This window comes from Chiloscyllium plagiosum, chromosome 24, assembly GCF_004010195.1.
Source record: "Chiloscyllium plagiosum isolate BGI_BamShark_2017 chromosome 24, ASM401019v2, whole genome shotgun sequence".
In the NCBI taxonomy this organism is placed as follows: domain Eukaryota; kingdom Metazoa; phylum Chordata; class Chondrichthyes; order Orectolobiformes; family Hemiscylliidae; genus Chiloscyllium; species Chiloscyllium plagiosum.
Genome location: NC_057733.1, coordinates 20,220,839 through 20,248,320, shown reverse-complemented (window position 1 = coordinate 20,248,320; position 27,482 = coordinate 20,220,839). Strand labels below are relative to the sequence as shown.

At 38.0% G+C, this 27,482-nt stretch overlaps 1 protein-coding gene across 1 annotated transcript; it reads left to right on the top strand.

The window, feature by feature from the left end:
• The first annotated feature begins 7 nt into the window (after positions 1–7).
• On the top strand, positions 8–27,482 carry tekt3 (tektin 3). Its single transcript, XM_043714499.1, has 8 exons — positions 8–115; positions 3,982–4,571; positions 7,433–7,516; positions 7,615–7,685; positions 11,906–12,049; positions 15,018–15,240; positions 16,709–16,863; positions 27,058–27,482. Exons 2-8 carry the CDS (start codon positions 4,014–4,016, stop codon positions 27,272–27,274), a joined length of 1,452 nt encoding a protein of 483 aa, XP_043570434.1. The 5' UTR covers positions 8–115; positions 3,982–4,013; the 3' UTR covers positions 27,275–27,482.

Here is a 27,482-nt window from a genome sequence, read left to right as displayed (position 1 = left end):
CCTGCTCTCATTTGCTGATCGGTACAAACTCGGCTGCGTCCGGCACACTCGGTTCTATCTCACTGCGGTCAATCAGTCAATCCTCCCGGACAGTGAACACGCCCTGAACAATCAGGTATGGTTAGCGGTGTAGGGCAAGCTGCAGTTACCTGCTGCAGTACATTGTACAGGTGTGAAGACAGCGACGGTCACAGCACCAGAGCGCCAATAATTCTGTTGTCTGGTCGGTAAAGCAAAACATTTTATTTTGTACTTTTAAACGCAATTTAAATTCAGCCTATTTGCATTTTACTGGATAAAGTACAAAAACATATTTGAGACACACAACAGTAGAAATTGCTGGAGAAACGCCGCAGATCTGTCAGCATTTGTGGAAAGTTAAGGTTCCCAGTGCAAACAGAACTGATTACGAAGTCAGGGTTGGATCTGTGAGCACAGACTGCAGTCAGTTCAGAAGGTGAAATGTTAGGCGAGGTGAGGGGGGCAGAGAAATTAAGGTGACCGATGTCACGTCAGTTCTGGAGGACTTCACAGATGCAGTCAGACCTGCTGAGTTTCTCCAACACTGTTTGTCTGAGTTTCAGATCTCCAGTATCTGCAGTTCTTCCTTTCATTAGCATAATTGAGAATTGGGCTTTCCTAAATGACCATCACATACAGAAACAGAAATAGCTGGAAAAGCCCAGCAGGTCTGGCAGCATCTGTGCAGAGAAAGCAGCGTTAACGTTTCTGGTAGAGTGACCCCTCCTCAGTCCCTTGCTCAATTCTGAGGAAGGGTCACTGGACCCAAAGGTTAACTCTGATTTCTCTCCACAGATGCTGCCAGACCTGTCGAGTTTTTCCAGTAATTTCTGTTTCCGCATGTGTTGGTCATTCAGGAAAGCACAATTCTCAATTATTCTCAATTCTCAAAGTTAACGTTTCTGGTTAGAGTGACCCCTCCCAGACCCAAAACATTAACTCTGATTTCGCTCCACAGATGCTGGGAGACCTGTTGAGCTTTTCCAGCAATTTCTGTTTTTGTTTCTGATTTACAGCATCCGCAGTTCTTTTGGTTTTTAAAGCATAGTGTCTTCATCTTTGAGTTTAATTTTCAAAATTACATCAAAATAATCAGATTTCAGCAACTGCAAGCACGGTTATTCCATCATACTGTGCTGACGAGTTAAAGTGAATAGGAGTTAATAGTTCAATTTATTATCATTTTGCTTATGCTACTTTAGGATATCTAGTAAAACGTATGAATGTATAAAATACTACAGACATTGTTTTATTGCAGGCATGATTACATATTAATATGCCCTGGAGTCCAGCTTACTATCAGCATTTGTATTTGAACAAAATTTGAAGTTGATTTGTTTGCTGTTTTGTCAGTGTGTTCCTTTATACGCACAAGTTTTGAAACTGCTTAGATGTGCTTACTGAAAAATTGTGAATATAGTAACAGAGGCACATGAGGCATATCTAAAGAGCAAGAAGTGTAGGAATTTGCGTTAGACACCTGTCAAAATGTCAGTGTTAGGAAATGCACTATTTCCTTCTGCTTCTTATGGCCATTTCCCTAATAAGATACCAGGTCCCAATAGAAATGTGTTACTTCTAATCCTTGAGATAATATGGAATTGTACATCATTCTGACCAGAAACATAAGAAATTAGTGCAAAGAAGCATAGAGAAAAACGTAAAGTAAAAGTAAAGCTCAAGCACTTCATATAGATTTTCAAATCCTCAAAGAACTTTGCTCTTTAAAATAGGCACAGGAAGCCCCCACAGGTTATCAGTGCTCTGTCTTTTTCTAACCAATATTTTGATCCAGATATTTCTGTGTTACAGTAACCCTAACTCTGGGTACAGTAAAGTAGCCATAGTCCTACCAGGCCATAGGATTGCTGTCCCATTAGTGGGAGGTGGTTTAACCTGAGGGTCACCATGTCTCCGGCAAGAGGAAAGGTTGAGAAGGAGAGTCCTTTATGGTAACCTCAGTCAGTGCAGAAATTGAACTCATGCAGTTCATTTTGCACTGCAAACCAGCCATCTAACCAACTAAGGTTACCGAATCAGCACAGTAAACAAAAATGGAGCTATTGATGAGGAATATCATCTGAAAAAACTGTGCACTGAAGAAGTCAGCAAGATATTTGATTAGTAATAGTACATAAAAATGTGATTTACACTTTTATACATTTGTCTAAAAGTACAATTGTTATACACCACCATATTTCATACAGAATTACATCAATTAAAGATTCTTGGCAATCTTATTTTATTGTTCGATGTAAATGTTAGGGTAGGATGATTCGAAGAAACACAATGAGCATCTTTCACAGTGCAGTTCAGGCTACTACTTTAACTCAATAGAGTTGAAATGTTAGTTCCAACCATGGACCTACTTGGCCTCTTGTTGATTGTACAGTAGATCTTTATTCTCACAGGTCTTAATATATAGTTGGCTGGATTTGCACCTGCTGACATCTAATGATTAAAGCCAGTAAGAGTGTCAGCAACATTTATAGAAGTGACAATGACAATAAATTACTGAAGAGGAACATTTTCAAGTTGAGAATTTGAAAGTGATATGTTAATTGTCTGGAAATATTATTGCTGTTTCATTTGCTACAGGCAACATCTAAATTATTTGTTAATGAATCATCTGCTGTAAGGAAGGTGACTTTGGGCAAATTTCATTACCATGCCTGAGCAGGATCATGTAACTAATGCTATTTTTCATGGATTGAAGTCAAGCAGAGCACATTTTTGATGTCACTATTTGTTCTCTCAAAAGGTGAGACTCCCGCTGGATTCACAGTTTCTAAATTTAGCTCCCACACATTGGTTATGGTGAGGAGAGAACAAGGATTAGTTCTGGATTGCTCTAACTAAGAGTTGGCACTGACATGATAGACTGAATAACCTCAATCCTTCTATCCCATGAGCATCTATGGTTCCACAGCTTATATGTTTTGTTTCTAAGAGTGTTGCTAGATTATTGAACTGTGTGCTTCAAATTCAGTTGTAGGCCATTCAGAGTTTCTTACTGTTGATAAAATCAAAATCATCTTTTGTTTTCTCGCCTGTCAGTTGCTAGATATAACTATGCCTACTTCCATCAAACTCCTTGCAATCATTTCAAGCTAAATGTAGTGTTGCAGAATCAGAACACCCTGTTGTTTTCTCTCTCCATATCTGATGTGTTTCCAAGATCATTTTTCCAGCTTTGTAACATTACTTGTGTCCATCCCATTTCTCCGAAGAGGCCCAAACATTCCTTGGGCTTTAGAGCTGGACTTCTCCCATTTTTTTTTCAATGGTTTCTTGGCATCCATACTTCACAGACTACATTTTATTTTACATGCTGTTGCTTGCACTCTTAGCCACATAAAGCCTGTATTTACTTTCATCCTCCTAAGACTGAATTAACCACATATGGATCAGCTTCAAGTCCTCTATCCTTAGCTTCAAGCTTCTTTCTGAATTTACACCACTCAAGTTCAACAATGATATTCAGCTCTCTGTTCATTCTTTGGCTCCAATCATGCTTTTCTTGTTGCCTGACCTCTTTGCTTCACTCCTCAGTGCATCATGCTTCTGGCTTCCCTCCTTTCAGAAATCAACTCTAGGCTTTTTATTCTTCTTTTGGACTGATGCCTTAATGAAATTCTACCTATCATTTTCCCTCTCACACACGATTCTTGTAATTCCCTGATCTATTCCCTAATACGTTGGTATGTCTTTCTGTTCCAAAAGGCACCACATAAAGTTACATTGCTGAATCATAAGTTCATTTAAAAAAAGGCTTAATTCAATACTTCCAGTAAGGGCATGGTATTTGATGGGGGAATCTGCAGTCTGAGTGATTACCTACAACCTGTGTTTCCTCATGAAGTGCAGGATTAATTAGTTTACTGTAATATTTGCACATAATTTAAATCAGTAAAAAAAATCAAAATTGTGTTTAAGTGTAATGATTTGTGTATTTTATAGGGGAAAACATCATTGCACTTTCAGACTCAACAATGACTGCTACTTACGCCCGTCCTAGAACAGCTAGTGCTAATTTTCTGCCGGCCATATCAACAATGGCATCAAGTTACAAAGGCCACTATCCTTTAAATGTGTTCAGACAAAGCTTAATGATGCCTTGGAGACCTAGCACTTATTACAAAGTAGCATGTGTTGCTCCTACCATAGCTGCTTTTACTAATAATGTCCCTGGACATAATGAAACCAAAACTGTTCAGATCCCATCGAATAGAACAACATTGTTGACCAGATACAGTCCCCAGGATTGGTATGAATCTAACCAGACCAGCTACAGAGAATCAGAGTCCTACAGACACAACGCAGAGAAGCTAAGGGCTGACACTGTTCGTCTGATTCAGAATAAGGAAAACATTACAAAGAAAACACAGTTTGAAACCAACAAAAACTTAGGAGAACGTGTCAATGACATCATATTTTGGAAATCTGAATTAGCTCATGAGACTGAGCAAATGATTGGAGAAACTAATTCTCTCATTGAAGTCAAGAAACGATTAGAGCGAGCCTTGGCAGAGACAGAGGGCCCTCTTCAGGTAAACAGCATCTTAATACTAATTGATTGCATATTCAAATGATGTAATAATGCAGTTTGCCTTGATAATGCAGGTAAGATCAATATGCTAATGATAAATAATTGCTTCAAATAAGGTGAAAAGCTTTTCTCTTTCTCTGGCATAACATTATTCGTCCCTTTGTTTGCTGAATTTCTTTCTCTTCATCTGCGCTTCATCTCCACTTATCTTCTCACTTGTTCAACCACCCCCATCCCTATCTTAAGCATACATAGCACTGTTTCCTAGCTGCTATTAGTTCTGATGATGAGTCACTAGACCTGAAATATTGACTCTGCTTTCTGTCCACAAATTCTGCCAGACCTGCCGAACTTCTCTGTCAATTTCTGTTTTTGTCTTCCTGCAATTAGCCTGTCCAGCAGGTTTAAATTTTTGTATGTTTCAATCAGAATCCCTCTCTTCCTTCTAAAATCTAGTGACTACAGGCCCACTTCATAAGACAGCGCTGCCATCCCTGGGCCCAGTGTAGTGAACCTCTGCTGCACTCCCTCTATGGTAAACTGCCCTTTCTTATGTAGAGAGACCAAACCTGCACACAATGCTCCAAGGTCCCGTATAACTGTGGTAACAAATCCCTACTTCTGAACTGAAATCCTCTTGTAATAAATGCCACTCTGAATTCCTCATTGCTTGCTGCATCTGCCATATACTTCCATTGACTGATGCATAAATGCAGCAACCCCTTCCCCAATGCTTGCTTTTAAAACAGACCTTTTCTCATTTTTAATCAATAATCAAGAACACAGAAAAAAGGAAAGTTGCAGTCTTTACAGAATGCCAAACGATCTGTGTACAGACCATTTGACAACAAATGAACAAGGAGTAAGATAAGATACCAAGCCTTTGCTCTGTCATTTAATAAGATCATGGCTGATCTGATTGTACCTTCAGCTCTACATTCCTACATACACTTGATAACCTTTGTACCCTTGGTCATAAAGACTCTACCTATGTTTGCCCCCAAAAATTTAAATATTATGCATCCACCGCCTTTTGAGGAAGGGCATTCCAAAGACTCTCAACCACCTGAGATGAAAGTCCTCATCTCAGTCTTAAATATTCAGCCCCTTATTTTTAAATTACAATCACTGAGGGTATACATGAAATTACAGGAGCAAAAAAAAACTTCTAAAAAGTGACAAATAGAAAATAAAATCTTAGTATTTCAGGCATTTAATCAGAGCTGAATGGCTACAGACTGCTCTTCTAGAAGGTGAAGTGGAGGGCAACAGAAGGAGGAGTCAGCCTCGAGTTGGATGACGGGTGTCACACAATAGTTGCAGACAAGCTACAGTGAATATGTGAGGGTGACACAAGACAGACAAGAATGGCAGAAGGTCACCTGGTACAAGCATCTACAAGCAGCTACATGCAGCAACAGCTCATTTGAATTGGGCAGTCTGTGTGAAATAAATATAACTAAATAACAAAGTAATAGATTCTGTAGATAATAAACATTAATTTTCAGCATCTTGCATTCAGTGTGCTTTACAATTTTGCACAGCCACTATCCAAGTAATTTTCTACCTTGTAAGAAGGAATTGTTAAACCTATAGAATTATTCATTTATGATTAAATAAATGTATTTTGTTTTTTCTAGCTAATGAAATGGTCTGGTGAAGGTTTTATTTCTTGCTTTCAAAAGGCAAAGTGGATTATGTTTAATTGCTAACATGTGATATATAACTGACATATTGGACAAGTAAACAAACATCTGGGACATAGAGTGTGAAGTCATAGGAACCCAGAGGAATGCACTGACAAACTGTTAAAAGACAAATATCTGAGAATTAGAACCCAAAAACCTGAAAGTTTAGTATTACGATGCTGCTAACACCTTTTAGAATACATTTATAATATCACACTTATAGTGGTCAAAATAGTTAATTTGTACCCACACTCTCCACAACACTCATTCCCCATCCCCACCCCAGTGTTTTGCAGTTTACATTGTGATGATAATGTGGCTTTAAAAGGTGTAATTTGTCCTGATTGTTTTTATGAAGAATGATTGAGACAGAGGTGGCAAGCATTCTGTTCCAAAGCCAATAAGGTAATCAGCTTATGAGGCCTTGAAGTTTTGTAAAAATTGGAACAATAGAAGCAGTCTGAATGGGTGGGATCAAGCTCCCACAGATCCAGATTTGTTTTTAATTTTGGCATTCAGTAGCAGTTGCTGGGATCTTGAGGCTGGATGTGGAAGCTCTTATTCCTCTCTCTGTTACTTCTCTTCCTGCTGCAAGAATTGCATGTGAGACAATCTATTTTACTGAATTTGCCTTTGCTAAGGATGTGTTTATGGGATGTTACAACAATAGAACAGTAAATTAGTAGTAGGTTATATCATTTTGGAAGAGTTACAGTTAAGCCAATTATTTTATTTTTATTCTCGGTGTATTAATTATAGTGTATGAATAAAGTGATTTTTTTTCAAACCTGATAATTTGAATAATTCAATGCATTGGGAACACAATAACTTACACTTACCTTTACAATAAGAACAAGTTAGGATCCAGACTTTCTTCTTAATATATTTTGAGGAGGTTTAGTCTGGGCCATAACAACAACATTAATCATTTCAAAATAAGGCACTAAATTAAAACAGCCTTTATATTGTATGGTATATATTTTAAAACTTTGATAGAAAATGTTCAATGAGTGTATCATTACTAGCAATTAACTACTCATTACTGGTATTATTTGCAAGGAATACTTGGGTTTGAGAATTTAATAACAGTATAGCATAACATAACATCTTAAATGCTGTCAGTATGAGTTGTAGTTTGAGGTCTTCACTTGCATGTCATTTATTAATACAACAGATGGCACAGGAATGTCTCTATCAGAGAGAGAAAAGGATCGGTATAGATCTTGTTCATGATGATGTGGAGAAGCAGTTACTAAAGGTTGGTGCAATTGAATCAGAAGGATTTCTGTGTTAAAAATATAATTGCGCTGGTATGGCCATTTTGCTTAAGTGAGATCTGCAACTTTCTTCCAACAGGAGGTTGAATGTATAAAGTCCTGTCAAGAAAGAATGAGAAGATATCTGAACAAATCAATAACCCAACTTGCGTAAGGGTAACAATTTGAATTACAAAGTAAACCACACATTTTAAATTCGGGGAGAAAAAGAATTGTAAGTTGCAGCTTCAGAATAGGAAGAGAATTAATTGAATCCTAAAATAAATCTGGACGCTGAATTGAACACAGTATGTTGTATGGCCTTTTTTAATTCTATAATCTTAGATTGATCATGTTGGTATTGAAAAATGTTCTGAAACATGAAGGATTTTCAAGCATTCACATAGTCTTTAGTGTAATGTAAAGTTTTTGTAACAAATTCATTTGCAGAGAACCAGCATCCACAGTTTAACAGGCAATCACCTTCAACCAATTAACTTGCAATCAAAACTTTACAACTAAAGTATACCTCGCTTTGGCCCAGTCATTACAAACAATATCATGTAACCAGGGATCTGCTAGACTCTGATACAATGCCCATCGTGTTATTTTTGAACGGTAATTTTAGCCAGATAATTGTTTCTTGAAATCAATCAGTTCACATTTTTCTAAACAAAATGAAAAAAATATTTTGCTTTTAGTTTATTGCATGTGAACAGTGAGGTTGATGCTGAAAGAATAGAGAGAGATTAGGTCAGGCAGACAAAATTGGCAAGGATTAGACAACAAAAGAGAAACCAGAGAGACGGGGGAAGCATATCAGATTGTGTAGAAGATGTCAAGGAACTTAGATAGGGAAAGAAAAAAAAAATGAAAACGTCAGTGAAACATAAATGGATAAAAATAAGGAAATTGTTGCAGAAACTGAGAGAAAAAATAAAGAAGGGTTGGGTACAAAAGTTATTACTCAACCTGCAGAGAGAAAAAGATAAATTCAGAATCCAAGTGAAAAAGGAGTTTTACTGAATTTGTAAGAGTAAAGAACGAGCGTAGGGAAAAAAAGAGAAACTGCAGATGAAGTCAGGAATTAATTACTAAGGCTGAAAAGAGATTATGGCAACCAGAAAGATACAAGACAAGAAATAATTGTTGTTATTTGATGAAAACAATTTTAGTTAATATTTTCCACATGATTGAGAAAAGGAATCTCAATTGGCTGATCTATTTGGTTGGCTTCCAGCCAGCGGGCTAAGACACTTTGGAAATCTGACAGCATTATTTCACTGATACAGTGGTCTGATGAGAACAGAGAAAAGAGAGGGAAAGGAACCCTGGTAGAGTATGGCAAGAAAGGGAGAAGAATTTTCTTGAGGGATGAAATGGAAAGAAATTCTCCTTTTGAGGGAAGAAATGGAATTCAAGCAGACTGTCTGAGAGATTTGAAGAGGGAATCTCTATAGAGAGATGAGTACGGGTATTATGAGAAAACAGAATCAGCAATACCCTGTTACAGGATGTAGGGAGGGAGATGTTTCCTGGGAAACCTTGTTATACAGAGAAAGAGACTTATTCTGGCAATTAAGAGATGCAAATCATAGTTGCTCTCAGATTATGTTATACAATAGTTTGGAAAAAAAACTTCCTGATCTAGCATTTGGAAAATTTGGTTTACCTGTAAGAGACTCTTAAACAATTTCCATCCATGATTTTCATTTCTGGCTCATTTATGTGAAATGCCAAGAAAATCAACCATTTTGTACATGTAACCACAATAAAGTCCCTACACTTCCAGTTAATCTATTTTTATGAGTCATTACTTTTTATTGTGGCCATGGGCACAAAAACTACAAAGGAAGTAACAATTTAAATGATCTTTAATTGTGAAATATTTTGTTACTTCTGACTTTTGTATGTAGTGGTAACCTTTAAATAGAATAACGTTAGTGTTCACTTAGTGATTATGCCTACACTCAATAATTTATTGGATTGAATACTAAAACATAGTTGGACGTTGGTAGAGTATTGGAGACCCACATAAATTCCAATCTTTACTTTGACTGACCTTTGAATACAAATTTCTAATTTACTGAATTTATTCAGTTCTTAGCTGGTTTTCAGTTCAGCTTTGATATTGTATTAAATGTCTCAAGTTTCACCAGGAACTGTTGTCTGGGTCTCATGCAGATATGGAAAACGTCAAAGTAACCTTGCTAGATTGATTAAGGTCAGCATCTGCAAAGAATCATTTGAAAGATAATTAGAATTCTACTTCCTAAATTTCTTGTTGTTGAAAATTGATTGAGAATTGTAAATTTGGCATTACAACTTGATATGAAATATATTCATGGTAAACTGTATAATATTACTTGATGTTACCAAAAAGGTATTTCATTACAAATATTACTTTAACATTTGTAGTGTGAATTTAAATCATTGAATTCACATAACTTTAGTGCAAGACAGCCAAGCTAATATGACTAATGCTGGAAAATCTCAGTAGGTCTGGCAGCAGCTGTAAGGAGAGAAAAGAGCTGACGTTTCGAGTCTAACTGATAGGGTGATAGGGTCCCTTCTGTCCTCACTTACCATCTCACTAGCATCCATATCTGAAGGATCATTAGCTGCCATTTCTGCCACTTCCAGCAGGATGCCACCACTAGACACATACTCCCCTCCCCTCCTCCCCTCCCCTCCCTTATCAACCTTGCAGAAGGACTATTCACTCTGGGCCACCCTAGTCCAATCCTCCTTCACTCCCAACACCTCCAACACAGCCCCATGGCCACATTCCCCTGCAACTGCAGAAGGTGCAGCACCTCTCTGTGTATGTCGTCCCTCCTCAGTATCCAAAAGGCCCAAACACACTTCCCAGGTGGAGCAGTGCTTTACCTGCAGTTGACTGAATCTGGTCTACTGCATTCGCTGCTCACAATGTGTTCTCCTCTACATTGGGGAGATAAAGCATAGATTGGGTGACCATTTTGCAGAACACCTATGTTCTGCTCGCAGAAAGGACCCTGACTTCCATTACCTGCCATTTCAACACATCACCATGTTCCCTGGCCAACATCTCTGTCTCAGGCTGGCTGCAGTGCTCCAGCATATCTCAGTGCAAGCTGGAAGAACAACATCTCATTTTTCAGAACTCGACAAGCTTCTGGATTCACTATTGAGTTCAACAATTTTAGGGCTTGAGGCACCTCCTCCCATCTCCTCACCCCAACCCCCACACCCAAGGCCTTATTATCACATGGTCTGCTGTTACACACAACCCATTGTTAGCCTCTAATAGACCCATCAGTAGCTATTTATTCTCCTACACAGACCGTTATCCACTCCTTTGTCTGTCCAATTGTTCTTCTCTCTGTTTAGCCTCTATCTCCATTTATTATTTACTCCTTAACCCTGTCCCCACCCTAGCTTTTGCATAAAAAATACTTTTCCTAGCTCCCATAAGTTCTGAAGAGGGTCTCTGGACCCAAAACATTAACTCTCATTTCTCTCCACTGATGCTGCCAGACCTGCTGAGTTTTACCAGCAATTTCTATTTTTGTTTCTGATTTCCAGCATATATGTTCTTTTGGTTTTGCACTGTAATTACGTATCTTCCAGGGACTACGTTTTAAGAGCATTTTGGTAAGATGTAAAAATAAGGGATGAACGTGAGAGGAGAGATTTCTGTTCAATGAATGATAAATCCTCATGTTCCCCTTAATGGGGGAGTGAAATATGGGAAGAAAATATCTTAAAACGTGTTACAGACAACAAAACTATTGTTAGTAAACTTAGACATCTTTTAAACCTTTAGCAATAAAGTCGCTAACCATTGTTACATTTCCATCAAGAGTGACTTATTGCCTATTAACTGACTCCAAGTTTATGAATCAAAAATAGAACTACTGCCAGATTCGCTGATGAAAGAAGAACTGTCAGAAATCACAGTCTGTAGTATCATCCCAATTAATTATAGAAAATAAGCTATTTGAGTTATATTAATTTGTTCAAGTTTCTAATGAATGTTGTGCGTATGTACGGGCTAAATGTCAGAACTGAAACCCATGCAACCTATAACTGTTATATACAATAACAAGTGATAAAATGCTGCATCCTTAATTATAATAATTTCAATAGGTTTGATCTTAGATGTGCTAACTGAGTCTATACTGGTATTATGGGTTGAAAACATTCTGAGGAATGTTTATAGACTTGAAACATTAACTCCATTAATGTTTTACTCTACACAGATGTTGGTTAACTTGTTATGCATTCCCAGCATGGTCTGTTTGTCCTTTTAGATTTCCAGCATCCACAGTATTTTGCCTTTATAATATGGTTCCCAATTAGTTTTCTATGTTTGCATTACTGAAACACAAGGTTATTTATTTTTACAGATTAAATAGAGAAACCCAGCATGAGCTGGAACGGGATATCAGTGATAAGAACACAGCTTACCGAATTGATGGGAAGTGTTACCAGCTGCGAAATACATCTGATGGTATCGGCTACTACAGAGGAATCGATCGTGTGGATGCTACGTAAGCTAATGAAACAGTAACTATTTACCAGGCCATTACTTTTTAAAATAAGGGTGTATGAATTTGAAAATATTCATGTTGTTACATTTTGTGTAAATTACCATGACAGTGTCATGTTTGTTATTATAAAATGAGAAAGCACGTTTTGGATTTGAACAATTGGTTGCTCACATGTTGACTGGAGAAAAAGGTACTCAGTTGCGATCCTATTTATTTTCTATTGTCTTAAGAATTAAATTCTAGTTTGAAAAGCCTTATAAGGAATAGCTTCATGAAAATATCTGAAAGAATAAAGATAATGTATGATTGTAACTTCCACCTTCCTTTCAATTTCTTCATCTACTTTATACTGAGGAGACCATATCCTTTATATTCAATCAAATTGGCTCTCATGGAACTTGGAAACACATCATTTCTTGAAATTACATTTTTATTATTTGTTGATTGTATGTTGATTGTACTGGCTAGGCCAGCATTTATTTCCCATCCCCAATTGACCTGGAGAAGGTGGTGGTGAGCTACCTTCCTGAATAGCTACAGTCCTGGGTGTGCAGAGTCTTTCATGTGTAGTTAGTTAGTTTTACAATTCTGATCCAGTGACATTGAAGGAATGGTAAGATAGTTCCAGTTCAGGATGATCTGTGTCTTGGAGAGTAACTTGCAGGTGGTACTCCTATGCATTTGCTGTCCTTGTCCTTCTGGGTAATAGAATTTCCAGGTTTGGAAGGTGAAGTTGATAGAGCCTTGGTAAATTTCTTCAGAGCAACTTGCAGATAGTACACACTGTTTCTGCAAAGTGTTGGTGCTGGAGTGATTGAATGTTAGTGGATGTGATGCCAAACAAGCAGGCTGCCATGTCAGGGATGATATCAAACTTCATGAGTGTTGGTGGAATTGCACTCATCCAGAGCTAGTCCATCATAATCATGAATTGTGCCTCATCGATGGTGGACATGCTGTGGAGAGTCAGGGGAGGGGAGTCTCAAAATTGGTAAGGTCTCAGAGGTGCAAGAGATTGGGGATATGGAAAGGGACCCAGAGATTAAGTGAGATATACCTAAGGTGCAGAATTCCTACCCTCTTACGCACTTTAGTAGCCAATGGATTTATACAGTGAGTCCAGTTGAGTTTCTGGTCAGTGATGACCCTAGGATGTTGATAGTTGGGGTCTCAATGATGGTAACACCATTGAATGTTAAGGGCAAGTGTCCCTTTTGGAGATGATCATTGCTTGGCATTTGTGTGGCTTGAGTGTTACTTGCCACATTTCAGCTGAAGCCTGGATATTTTCCAGGTTTTGTTGCATTCGAACATGGACTGCTTCTGTATCTGAAGAGTTACAAATGGAACGTTGTACAATAAATCAGTGAATCACCCCATTTCGGACCTTATGATGGAGGGAAGTCAGTGATGAAGCAGCTGAAGATGGTTGGGTCAAGGATAGCACTCTGAGGAACTCCTGCATCTCGGATGAGTAACCTCCAACAACCACAAACCATCTTCCTTTGTGCCAGCTATGATGCCAACCAGCAGACAGTTTTTCCTCTGATTCCCATTCACTCCAGTTTCGTTGGGGCCCCTTGATGTCAGGTGCAGTCATTTTCACCTCACCTCTGGAATTCAGCTGTTTTGTCCATATTTGAGCCAAGGCTGTAATAAGGTCAGAAGTTGTGTGGCCCTGTCAGAACCCAAGCTGGGCATCAGTGAGAAAGTTAATAGCTATTAATTGAATATTTAAGGGCCTTAACTACTGGTGAGTCTAGAAAATCTACTTTAGAGCTTCTCGTTGAATGTATAATAGTTGAGATGACAAGAAGAGGTAAGTGTATCTCCGTGTTGACTTGTCCAACTATCAACAGGGAGGGGAAAATTATACCCCAGGCCTTACTTATGACTTACTTCAAAAAGCATCTTCAGCAACAAAATATAACTGCAGTATTTCTTGGGAGCTGGGGAGGGTGAAGCCAAAATCGTGGGAAACTTGGCTTGTTTCAGATATGGGGGTGGGGTCCCATAATCTTAATGACTGAACTTTGTTTGCATCTTTTAATGCCATTTTTTCACTTCACAACCAGCTGGTGCATGGAGTTTCAAAATTGGGATAGTAACAGAGATGCTGGAGATTAGGGAGATGGGAAGGAAGCCAGAAATTGGGCATTCTACAGGAGAGGATATCTCCTGTTTCCCCTGGTACACAAGGTGTACCTAAGAATTCAGTCATTTGGTTCAGTTGTCAGAAATCCAATAGTTCAAACATCATTTCACTTTCTGTTAAACTTAGGGTATAGGTACAATGGTATCGTCAGCTTATGATTTTGGTATGTTATGAGGCATCCACCAATCATTTGCAAGTGCTCCTTCATTTCCTGAAATCTGAACTTTAAGTTTGAAATGGACAAATCTGATCAAACTGTTTGATCCTGATATGTTAACATATCAATAATCAGTGTGCTTAAAGTCAAGGGCTATCTTGTAAAATAATGTGCAAACCACTTCTAATGAAATACATTCGTTTTATGAATGATAAACAGAAAGTTGTCCAAACATTTCTCAGACTTCCAAAGTTACTTTGGAATTACGAAACAAATTGAGATATTTCAGCCTGGTATTAGGAGGCTGTTTGTGCTGTATATATTGACATTTGAGGGAATGATGTAAACATACCTTTAGTCAATCATAATAACCCAGGCTCTTATTCAATGAATAGTTTCTTGTCAAACTTTGACAAAAGAACACTACTTGTTTGACATTTGTCAACCTTATTCAAAGAAGTTTTGGAAAAAGTGCAGAGCAGAGAAATGGATCCTGTCTGGAGCTGTGATCCACTTTGGATAAAGAGGAGGAATTCTGTATATCTGTCTGATTTCTTTACTTTTCTCTTTTCTAGCACTGTTGCTCTCCTAATATTTGAAAAGGTAATCGAAGATAGAGATGATTTGAAGTCTTTGTAATTTTTTTAAACACACAGAATTTCAGTTCCGGAGTCTTGGGCCAAGTTTACAGATAATAACATTTTACGATCACAGAGTGAACGAGCTGCATCTGTTAAACTCCGCGATGACATTGAAAGTCTCCTGAATTCAACTTCAAATGAGATGTGGAACCAGTTTAACAATCTAAATGTGTCATTTACAAACCGCATCTCTGAGACAGCTGAAGCCAAAAATAAGTTGCAGACACATCTTGCTAAGGTAAGTGTAGGAGTCAAATAACCTGTCTGACAGAACTCATTTGAATTGTGAATTAGAATTGGTTTTATTGTCACTTGTACTCACAGTGAAACATGTACAGAACTTCACTTATGGCACCATCTTAGGTATGAGAGTACTTAGGTACAGATTCTTGAGTTTATGGTCCAGCTTTAGATTCAATGTGCGATCTGCAAAAGAATTTTGCATCGTATTCCAAAGGTACATTAATATTTACATGGTTTTATTAAACATCTATAAATATGTACATATAATTGCTTTACAAAAATAATACATTACTAGGACGTTGCTAGTAACAGTCACTTAAATATGACTTAGATAAGTGGTTCTCAAATTGGTTTCGTTGAAGGAGATTTTTTTAATGGATTAGACACACTTATCTAAGTTATAATACTATGCCGCAGTTGTAATATGATTAGTGAGAGTCAGCATGGTTTTGTGTGCGAGAAGTTGTGTCTCACTAACTTGATTGAGTTATTTGAAGAAGTGACAAAGAAGATTGATGAAAGCAAAGCAATAGACATTGTCTGCATGGACTCCAGAATATGGTGGAGGTGGGTACAATTACAACATTTAAAAGGATTATGGATGGATACATGAATAGGAAGAATTCAGAGGGATATGGGCCAAGTGCTGGCAAATGGGACCAGGTCCGTTTAGAATATCTCGTCAACATGGACAAGTTGGATCGAAGGGTCTGTTTCCGTGCTGTATAACTCTATGACTCCATTGACATTCCCAGCTAACACATAAATAGTGTTTCTAATGAATAATATATATCAGCAGTAAGACTAGCCGTATTACATGTTTGTTAATGATATCTGCTCAGTGCAAACTTATTCCCCAACCACCACAGGTGCAAGTATTAGCCCAAAAAGGAGGAAAGACATCACCAAAATAAGGGCTGCCACATTACTGACAAACACACACAGTTAGAAAGAGAAAAGTATATGAGGACCTGTCTTAGCACCTCACTGACTTACAGATTACATATTTAAATTTTTTTTAAATACCCTTGTGGGAAGGGGTATCGCTGGCTGGCCAGCATTTTTTGCCTTGTCCCTAGTTGCCCTTGAGAAGGCGGTGGTGAGCTGCCTTTTGAACTGCTGCAGTCCATTTGCTGTACGGTTGATCCTCAATGCCATGAGGGAGGGAACTCCAGCACAATTGAATACAAACAAACATAGAGCTGAATAATGCAATCTTGAGGTTAGCCAAAGATTACTTTTCTAAAGTACAAAAGGTTTGTCAACCAGTTTTACCTATGAATGATCAACATGTTGTTACACATTGCTCATTCAGCTGTAGATAAGACTAGCAAACTGAATACTGTGGTCTCCCAACAATTATTTCCACCAAACACAATAAAAGCAGGTGGACTTTGTTTCCGGCAAACATTAGAGAATTATATCCATCATTTTCCTCCTCTGTGTTTTCTCTGCTTCTGCAGACCCTTCAAGTCATCTTCCAAACTGAAATGACAATTGAAAGCATCAAGAAGGCCATCAAAGATAAAGAAGCACCTTTAAAGGTGGCTCAAACCCGTTTGGATGAACGTACACGGAGACCAAATGTCGAGCTGTGCCGTGATCCAGCCCAAATACAGTAAGTTAATAAATAAAAATTCGCTCATACAATCTCACTGGGCAGCAAATGCAAGACATTAATGAATGCCTTTGACTTCCTCATATACTCACCATTTTAGTTGTATTTTGTACATAAACACCAGAACAAAACACACAAAATTACAACCATACAAAAATATCAAACAGGGAAAACAAACTGAATCTTATAACCTGTCCCTCACAGGTACAATTATTACAATATGCTAAATCCTGAAAATACCAGATACAGGAATGGAGGGCTTGAGTTGGGATCTTTTCACTGAAGTGTAGGAGGTTGAGGGGTCACCTTATACAGGTTTAGAACATCATGAGGGGTATAGGTAAGGTGAATGACAGCTGGGGTGGGGAACTTCAAGACTAGGGGGCATATTTTAATGTGAGAGGAAAACAAAATTTAAAAAGACATGTAGAACATTTGTTTTACACAGAGAGTGGTCTGTGTGCAGAATGAATTTCCAGAGGAAGTGGTGGATACGGGTACAGTTACAATGTTTAAAAGACATTTGGGTAAGTAAATGACTATGAAGTGTTTGGAGGAATATGTGCCAAGAGCAAGCAGGTGGGACTAGTTTAGTTTGGGATTATGATCGGCATGGATTGGTTGAACAAAAGGGTCAGTCTCTGTGCTATATAATACTATGTGATCTCTTGGGAGAGTCAACCTCATATAAAAGGTAAAAAGGGTTAAAATCCTTTATTCCTGATGAAGGTCCAGCAATAAAGTTTCAACTTACACAGAGAGTGGTCTGTGTGCAGAATGAATTTCCAGAGGAAGTGGTGGATGCGGGTACAGTTACAATGTTTAAAAGACATTTGGGTAAGTAAATGACTAGGAAGTGTTTGGAGGGATATGTGCCAAGAGCAAGCAGGTGGGACTAGTTTAGTTTGGGATTATGATCGGCATGGATTGGTTGAACAAAAGGGTCAGATTCTGTGCTATATAATACTATGTGATCTCTTGGGAGAGTCAACCTCATATAAAGCCAATTAGAATCATAGAATGATATAGCACAGAAAAAAGCCGTTTGGTTGATTATGCCAGTACCAACTCTCTGAGGGAGGTTTCCAATTCATACCACTCCCGTGATCTTTCCTTGTCCTCTCTTTGCCTTCTAAGTATCTATCCAATTCTCTTTTGGATATTACGATCCAATCTTTTTCTACTCCCTTTCAGATAGTGCATTCTAGGTCACAAGAACTTTCTGGAAGAACTTCTTTCTTGTGCCAGCTCTTTGCTAATCATTATAATCTTGTGTCTTGTGGTTACTGATTCATCTGCCTGGATTTCTCCAAGTATTCCTGACTTTGAATACCTCTGTTAAATCACCTCTTAACATTCTCAAGTATAAGGAGAATATTCCCATCCTTTCTAAATCCTGTTCATAACTGAAGTTACCCTCTCACTCCTGTTGCAAATCTAGTAAACCTCTTCTATACCTGAATACTTTGCTATCCTTCCTAAAGTGTGGTGCCCAGGACTAATTCCAAAAGAAGCATTATCAGTGTTTTACACAACTGAACACTAGGAAATGGAAAATTCCTCTTCAACTCCAACAAGTGATCAAACTAAACGAATATATCATGTTAATCCAGTTTTACATTCCAGCATATCCACCTCTTTTGCAAGATGCTCTCTATTCCAGTCAGCTTAAGAAGCAATAGTTTTTGAAGGAAACAATAATTTAACATTCATTGGAGAAGCTAAAAACCTATTTTGATTGTTCATAATTGACTGGGAATAGTTCAGAACATCTAACATCGGAGCCACAGTTCCTTCTCCAGAAGAATTAGAGAAGGACAATAAATGTTTCTTTTGCCAACAGCACTCACATTCCATGAACAAATAATAACAAAAAAACTGTTCTCCTTTCATAATTTATAATCCTGACTCCCAGTTCTTCCCATCCCATTTAGTTGAAATAATTGCTTGACATAAACACAACCTCATCATTGTCTAAAACTCAATTAAACTATCCCTAATTTGAAGTTCCTCCAAAATGTGAAGTATAGAGATTCTAGGCTACCCCTCTGCACAGGCTGATGATATTCTCAAAAAAATTCAGACTAGTCAGAAATTACATTCTTTTCCTGAAGTTGTGTTTGGTTCCCTGATATGACCTCCTCTGTCAAACAGAATACCTATTGATTTTATCTCTAATTTTTTTTCTGATGACTAAAACTAAAACTGGCTAACAATGAATCAGGGACTTGAAGGCCATATTGCATAACTTTTCATTTCTATCCATTATTTTGCATCCCTCATACTATTAGGCTCCAATCAGTATTTGCACAATTTTTCTCCCTGAATGAAGAGAAAGTAAATAAAAGGATGTTAAATGCATACATTTTTCCTTGATATCTATTTTATCAATAACATAGATTTTTGTTCCTTCTTTTCGTGAATCAGTGCATAAATTTTTCCTTGATATCTATTTTATCTATAAATTAGATTTTTAAACCTACTTCTCATGAATCAGTACATGCAAATTTTCCCTATTACAACATACAGCAAAATCGCGTGAATAAAATTTCACTAAAGTAAACATGAATGAGAAACAGAAGGACAGTTGGAGCACAATATGTAGGGTTGCGGCTTCAGAAGACAAGATGCAGCAAAGTCTGACACTGCAACCTTTTGGCCAGTTCTTAAACAAATCCACTAGGTGGGGTGACCTGCTGCAAAGCAAAGGATGCCAAACATCTGAGCAGGCGAGGGATATGCTGTGGTTTGCCACAACCGTACACTGGCTTAGTAACCCATTATAACTGGACACATTCAGGGCTATGCAAACAATTCTGTGTCTACTGGCACCATTACAGATAATATTTTCAACCTCAAAGGAAAGTCATAAAAAATGTAAAGGATGGAAACTGAGAATTCAGGCATCATAATGTATTTGGAATAGATATTCAACCAAACCATCAAAGTATTGATTTTGTCAATTAATTGACCCTTCTAATAGGTGCATTGTAACAAGAATTGTAACTTAATAATCCCTTTAACAGGCAGATCAAATTATATATATTTTTTCATCTTAGTGAGTCCTCCAGATTATGAGGACGATGTTTCTGCAGTACCTCAGAATTTCTTCTTATAGCCTTCACTGGTGAGGGGGTAGATGTGTAATTTAGTGGATCTGGAGACAGGGAAGAACCTATCTATGTTAATAGAAGGAAACTATCCTAATAACAGTATATCAAATACACTGCAATATTTTTATACCACAAGAAGTTTGATCAATCTACAGTTGAGTAGACATCAGAAACTATGCTCATGCTATATTCAGACTTTGGTCTGCTACTCTGCTGTATTTTCACAAGTGCTGTCACAGTCATATATTATTACCTTGATAAAGTTGTTGTCCCTCGTGTGAGTCCAAGACAGTAGGTATTAGCAAACTTCTCAATCACAGGGACCATTGCAATTAAGTTTCATTCGGTTGCCGCTCAATGCCCATACACTCAATCTTTGCATGAGGAGTCATTGTATTCCTATTGGAAACAGCCCTCTTTCTTCATGGAGCACAGGCAGATATTGTGTGCACACTGGCATCCGATATAAAACACTTAACGCAGCATAGATTGAACAGTTGTCCTAGAATCTTCCTGCATTACAATGTTCAGTAACACATTGGACAGTGTATTTTCACTAAGCCAAGGGGAGAACTCAAGAATTTTATTTTACTGGTGAAAGAGCACATGCTTATCAGCAGTGTTAAATAATTTTAAGCATATAAAATCCTTTACTCATGTTCTTTTAAAATCAGTGTTCGGTACTTTAGGATTCAAGATATTTATTGCGGGGCACTGAGCATACTGCACACAGTCGGAATACTGTTCAGAAGTGACCAGTTGGATTAGAATTTCCAATTGTTGCTAATCTGTTATGGATCCAAAAGTGAATGCATAATTCCATAGCTACAAGTTTGCATCTTTATAACTTCAAAAAAATTCTGAGTTCCCACTCAGTCTGTCAGCTTCCACCCATTGTTTTAAATTCATTACGTGACCTGCCCAGAATCTCCACTGTGTCATCTTGAGTCATCAAATTGTCATGGAGTGCATCGTGAACTGTTTGTTGTAAAAAGGTGAAAACATTATGAAAGTGATATAACAACAGTGTGGCTAACATAGAAACTGTTGCTATGATCGTGGCAACTGTGCAGCTTTTCAAAGTGCCTCATGCATGCTGCCTTCACAGTAACATAAACCTGTTTGAGCTTCAAAGAAACCTTCCTACTGGAGATGTGAATAATATAGTTACAGCCATTGGAGATTCACATATTGATAGGATACCAAAGGTAATATCCTGTTTTTAAATCTATTTCCATGCAGCATTATACCCAGAGCACAGGTTATATTATGGATTTTCCATATTCCGACTAAAGAGAGGAAGAAAGATATTTCTAGAGTTTTTTTGCTTTATTAACCCAATAGAATGTTGACCAGTTGGAGTTTTAACTCCTGAAAATCATTTTCACGACATGATAAGCAACTAAACATTAATCACGTCCAGGTTATGATGAGAGAATTCAGAATATATTTTGTGCCTGTATTTTCAATTTTAACAAACAACATTGTGTTTTTCTTCAGAATATTTTTAAAAATGGATGCATTGCCTGAAATAAAGAGCTTATGTCATGAGTATGAAAGGTCAGCAATTCATGAGAAATAGGCTCTCAAATTACTGTTGGCACGAACTATTAAATGTACTTGTAATAATATCAAGGCTCCTGTTACTTAAAAACTGTACTAACAAAAAATAAATGATAATTAGTTTTATTTAATTTGATTTAGAGTTGCCAGAATCACAAAGATGTTATTTTTCACACATTAGCAAAAATCTAGTTCTTTGTGAACTAATTGTTGAGGTAGGTGCAAGAAGGTACCTTAAAAGTTTGGATTATACTGAAGATCATACTACTTCTCCAATGAAGGTTCACTGGACTCAAAACTCTGTCTCTCTACACAGATTCTGCCAGAGCTGCTGATATTCTCCAGCACTTTCTGTCTTTGTTTCAGATTTCCAGCATCTGCAGTTTTATATTAAGACACTATTTTTGGATTTCTTTTCTTATAATTGAGGTCTGATGGAAATAAATCAAATGTTTGGATTTACCAAAGAATAAATTTTGAGAATATAAACTTCTGGTAATATTAACACTCAAATGGGAAACCAAGACACAAAATGCTTGGTTACATTTCTTGCTCTTCTACAAAGTTCATTTTAATACTTATTTGCTATGGTATTTGTTCCTGTCTTTTCTGCTGATTTGATGAGGCCTGTTATTTGTTCCCAGTCTTTTCCCTTAATTACTCTGTAATGTGATGAAATTTAGTCTGGGACAATGAGCTACATGGCCTGGAAGAAAAGAATGCTAAAATTTCATGTTTTATACAAAAACAAATAATTATTTGTGATTAATGAAATTAAGTTTCTTGCTTGCAATTAAGTGCACTGACCTTGAAATTTGATTGATTTTAACATTGAATTTATCAAATAATTTCACAAAGGAAGACACATATAATGTACCAGAAATGATGGGGGGGACAGGGTTTAGTGAGAGGGAGAAATTAAAGCAAATCATTATTCGTAGAGGAATGGTGTTGGAGAAATTAATGGAATTAAAGACTGATAAATCCCCAGGACATGATAAACTACATAGTGGATGCATTGGTGATCAACTTCCAAGATTCTGGAACAGTTCCTACAGATTGGAGTGTAGCTAATGTAACTCCACTATTTAAAAAGGAAGGTACAAAGAAAACAGGAAATTATAAACCAGTGAGTTCTGACGTCAGTATTGGGAAAAACACTCGAGTTTGTTATCAAGTATTTTATAGCAGAGGGCTTAGAAAACAGTAGTAGAATCAGACAGAGTCTGCATGGATTTACAAAAGGGAAATGATACTTGACAAATCTACTGGAAGTCTTTGAGCATTTAACTAGTAGAACTGATCAAGAGGAGCCAAAGGATGTGATTTATTTGAATTTTCTACAAGGGTTTTCAATAAAGTACCACATAAGGGACGAATGTTTAAAATTAAAGTGCATAGGATTGGGAGTATTGTATTGAGATGAATACAAAATTAATTGTTAGACAGGAGACAAAGAGTGTGAATAAATGGGTCTATTTCTAAATGGCAGGCAGTGAATAGTGGGGTATTGCAGGGATCAGTACTAGGATCCCAGATATTCATAATTTATATTAATGATCTAGATGAGAGGACGAAATGTAATGTCTCAAAATTTGGAGATGACATAAATCTGGGTGGAAGGTGAGCTGTGAGCTCACCCATATTGGCCTTTTCCATGAGGAAGATGCGGAGATGTTGCAGTGTGATTTGGACAGGCTGAGTGAGTGGGTAAATGTATGGCTGATGCATTATAATGTGGATAAATGGGAGGTGATCCACTTCGATAGCAAAAGTAGACAGGCAGATTATTCTTTGAATGGCTGTAAATTGAGAGAGAGGAATGTTCAGCAAGAAAAAAAATGAAAGAACTGCAGATGCTGGAAATCAGAAAAAAAACAAATTGCTGGAAAAACGCAGTAGGTCTGGAAGTATATGTAAAGAAAAATCAGAGTTAACGTTTTGGGTCCAGTGACTCTTCTTCAGAACTGTTCTGATTTCTCTCCATAGATGCTGCCAGACCTGCTGAGCAATGTTTTTCCAGCAATGTTCAACGTGATGTGGCTATCCTTGTGCACTAGCTTTTGAAATTTAGAACAATGAACAAAGAACCCTACAGCACAGGAGTAGACCCATCGGCCCTCCAAGCCTGCAGTGATCCAGATCCTCTATCTAAACCTGCTGCCTATTTCTAAGGATCTGTATCCCTCTGCTCCCTGCCCATTCATGTATTTGTCCAGATACATCTTAAATGATGCTATTATGCCCGCCTCTACCACCTCTGCTGGCAACGTGTTCCAGGCAGCCACCACCCTCTGCTTAAGAACTTTCCACACATATCTCCCTTAAACTTTTCCCCTCTCATCTTAAACCTGTGACCCCTAGTAATTGAGTCCCAAATTCTGGGAAAAAGCTTCTTGCTATCCACCCTGCCTACACCTCTCATGATTTTGTAGACCTCAATCAGGTCCCCCCCTCAACCTCCATCTTTCTAATGAAAATAATCCTAATCTACTCAACCTCTCTTAATAGATAGCGCCCTCTATACCAGGCAACATCCTGGTGAACCTCCTCTGCACCCTCTCTAAAGGATCTGCATTCTTTTAGTAATGTGGCGACCAGAACTGCATGCAGTATTCCAAATGTGGCTGAACCAAAGTCTTAAACAACTGTAACATGATCTGCTAACTCGTATACTCAATACTCTGTCTGATGAAAGAAAGCATGCCGTGTGCCTTTTTGACCATTGTATTGACCTGCGTTGCTACCTTCAGGGTACAATGAACCTGAACACCCAGGTCTCCCTGTACATCAATTTCCCCCAGGGCTTTTCCATTTACCATACAGTTTGCTCTTGAATTGCATCTTCCAAAATGCATCACCTCGCATTTGCCTGGATTCAACTCCCTCTGCCATTTCTCTGCCCAACTCTCCAATCTATCTATATCCTGCTGCATTCTCTGAAAGCTCTCTTCACTATCTGCTACTCCTCCAATTTTAGTGTCATCAGCAAACTTGCGAATCAATCCACCTATACCTTCCTCCAGATCATTTATGTATATCGCAAACAACACTGGTCCTGAAAAGTGGCCGAGCAGAGGCTGATAGCTAAGTTCGGTACCCATAGGGAAGGCCTCAACAGGGACCTTGGGCTCATGTCACATTACAGGTGACCACCATTACACTATACACACACACAGATACTTCTACACACACACACACACACTCTCTCTCACACACCGGCACTCCTATACACACATACACACGGACACACATACACACAGACACCCACACACACCGTTACAGACATACATGCACCCCCTCACAGACTTAAGACACTCAGCACTCACTACACACACACATATACACTTTCTAGCACTCACAACCCCCAACCCAGACAGACAGACACACACAGACAGACAAAGCCCCACATGCACACATATATTTTGTGGGGTGAATTTGTATTTGAAGGGTTACATTGTACTTTGTTCAAAAACTGCATGCATTCATGTAGAACTCCATTATCTATCTTTTTAGATTAGAATCAATCTAAACATCATGGCATAGACAGAGAACACAGGGGGCCAATACCTTCAACATATTGTCTAGCTATCACCATTGTTAATAGCTAACGCGAGAATGCAACTTTTTTTAAAAAAGTTTTTGTGATTTACACATGAAAGAAGTGAAACTATCACTGTATTCTAACAGATGAAAGGCTTAAAAGACAATCAATTTTTCAATGTATAATTTCAGTTACATCACACTGTAAATTTTTGCTATAAATTCTGTGTGTTAGGATTGAGCCCTCCACTACCACCTGATGAAGGAGCATCGCTCCGAAAGCTAGTAAGCTTCCAATTAAACCTGTTGGACTATAACCTGGTGTTGTGTGATTTTTAACTTTGAACACTGGTCCCAGCACAGATGCCTGTGGAATATCACTGGCTACAGTTCTCCATTTTGAGAAACTCCCTTCTACTACTACTCCCTGTTTCCTGTTGCCCAGCCAGTTCTCTATCCATCTAGCTGTAAAACCCTGGATCCCATGCAACTTCACTTTCTCCATCAGCCTACTATGGGCAACCTATTCAAATGCCTTACTGAAGTCAATGTATATGACACCTACAGCCCTTCCCTCATTAATCAATTTTGTCACTTCCTCAAAGAATTCTGTTAAGTTAGTAAGACGTGACTTCACTGCACAAAACCATGTTGCCTATCACTGATAAGCTCATTTTCTTCCAAAAGGGAATACATCCTATACCTCAGTATCATCTTCAGCAGCTTCCCTACCACTGATGTCAGGCTCACTGGTCTATAATTTACCTGGAGTATCCCTGTTACTCTTCTTAAACAACGGGAAAACATTAGCAATTCTCCAGTCCTCCGAGACCTCACCATGTTCAAGGATGCTGCAAAGAGATCTATTAAAGCCCCAGCTATTTCCTCTGTCACTTCCCTCAGTAACTTGGGATACATTCCATCTGGACCTGGGGACTTGTCTACCTTAATACCTTTTAGAATACACAACATTTCCTCCTTTCTTATGCCAACTTGACCTGGAGTAATCAAACATCTATTCCTAACCTAAACATCCATCATGTCTTTCTCCTCGGTGAATACCAATGCAAAGTGCCCATTAAGAATCTCACCCATTTTCTCTCACTCCACATATAACTTTCCTCTTTTGTCCTAGAGCGTGCTGCTGCAGCAGGCAGGAAAAAACTGTGTATTGGCCTTCATAGTGAGAGGATTTGAGTAAAGGAATGAAGATATCTTGCTGAACCTACACTTGGAATATTTTTGTCTCCTTATCTGAGGAAGGATATTCTTGCTGTAGAGGTTAGGGTTAGGCTTAGCTTTACCAAATTGACTCCTGGGATGACAGGACTGAGGTATGAGGAAAGATTGAGTTGTTTAGGATTGTGTATTCACTACAGTTTAGAAGAATGAGGATGGGAGTCTAATAGAAACTTTTAAAATTCGAACAGAACCAGAGAGGTAGTTGCAGGAAGGATATACTCGGGTAGTGAGTTCAAAACCAAGGTCTTAAACTAAGAATTTAGATTTTTTAGGACTGAGATGAGGAGAAATTTCTTTGCACAGAGTGTGGTGAGCTTGTAGAATTCACTACCTCAGAAAGTGGTTGAGGCCAAAACATAATGTGTTTCCTCGATGGAGGTAGATATAGTTTTATGCATCTATGTTTCTATATTGTAACTACCTCAATTCACCTCGTGAGAATTATGGATAAATGTTGTCCTCGTGTAGTTTCATCATTATACTAGGAGATTCGTGACTTAAATAAGTGTCCTACTCCATGATGTTAATAAACTGGACAAGATGCAACATGGGCCAACCAAGATAGCACAATATTCCTCAATCAGCAGCACATTAAATAAGTAAGGAATCTTCATAGTCATCAAATGGAAGAGAAGCAAGTGATATAATGTAAAAACTTGTTGGAGTTATATTTCATTTAAAGCTTAACTTAGAAAGTTTCTTGAGGCCATTTTTTTCACTGTCTTTATTACAGCCTTGTTAATGAAGTCCATGAACTTGATAACACCATTCAGACCTTGCAGCAGAGGCTAAAGGATGCTGAAGACACTCTACAAATGCTGGTACATAAAAAATCATCCCTGGAGTATGACCTCTCTGTTAAAGCAAACACGCTGTTCATTGACCAAGAAAAGTGTATGGGAATGCGTAAAAGTTTCCCAAGCACCCCTAGACTGGTTGGATACACGTGAATAAAGAAAAAAGATATTGCCTTTCAGATTACAATGAACAGATTTGCCTGACATTGTCAATGGTACAATTACTGAAAAATAGACTATTTCTGGTGATGGGGTGCTATTTGAAAATCTGTATTGAATATCAAAGTCAAGTAACTCACAAAAGCTGTAAGCACCAGTGTGTTATGATCTTTCAACAAATTAAAGACTATCTGAAACTCAA

Bases quoted from the DNA above. Each gene is read 5' to 3' on its own strand.
- tekt3 (XM_043714499.1), top strand. From the start codon at position 4,014: ATGACTGCTACTTACGCCCGTCCTAGAACAGCTAGTGCTAATTTTCTG. The intron at 15,241-16,708 runs GTAAGTGTAGGA...CTGCTTCTGCAG, and splicing joins TGCAGACACATCTTGCTAAG to ACCCTTCAAGTCATCTTCCA. The intron at 16,864-27,057 runs GTAAGTTAATAA...TCTTTATTACAG, and splicing joins CGTGATCCAGCCCAAATACA to CCTTGTTAATGAAGTCCATG.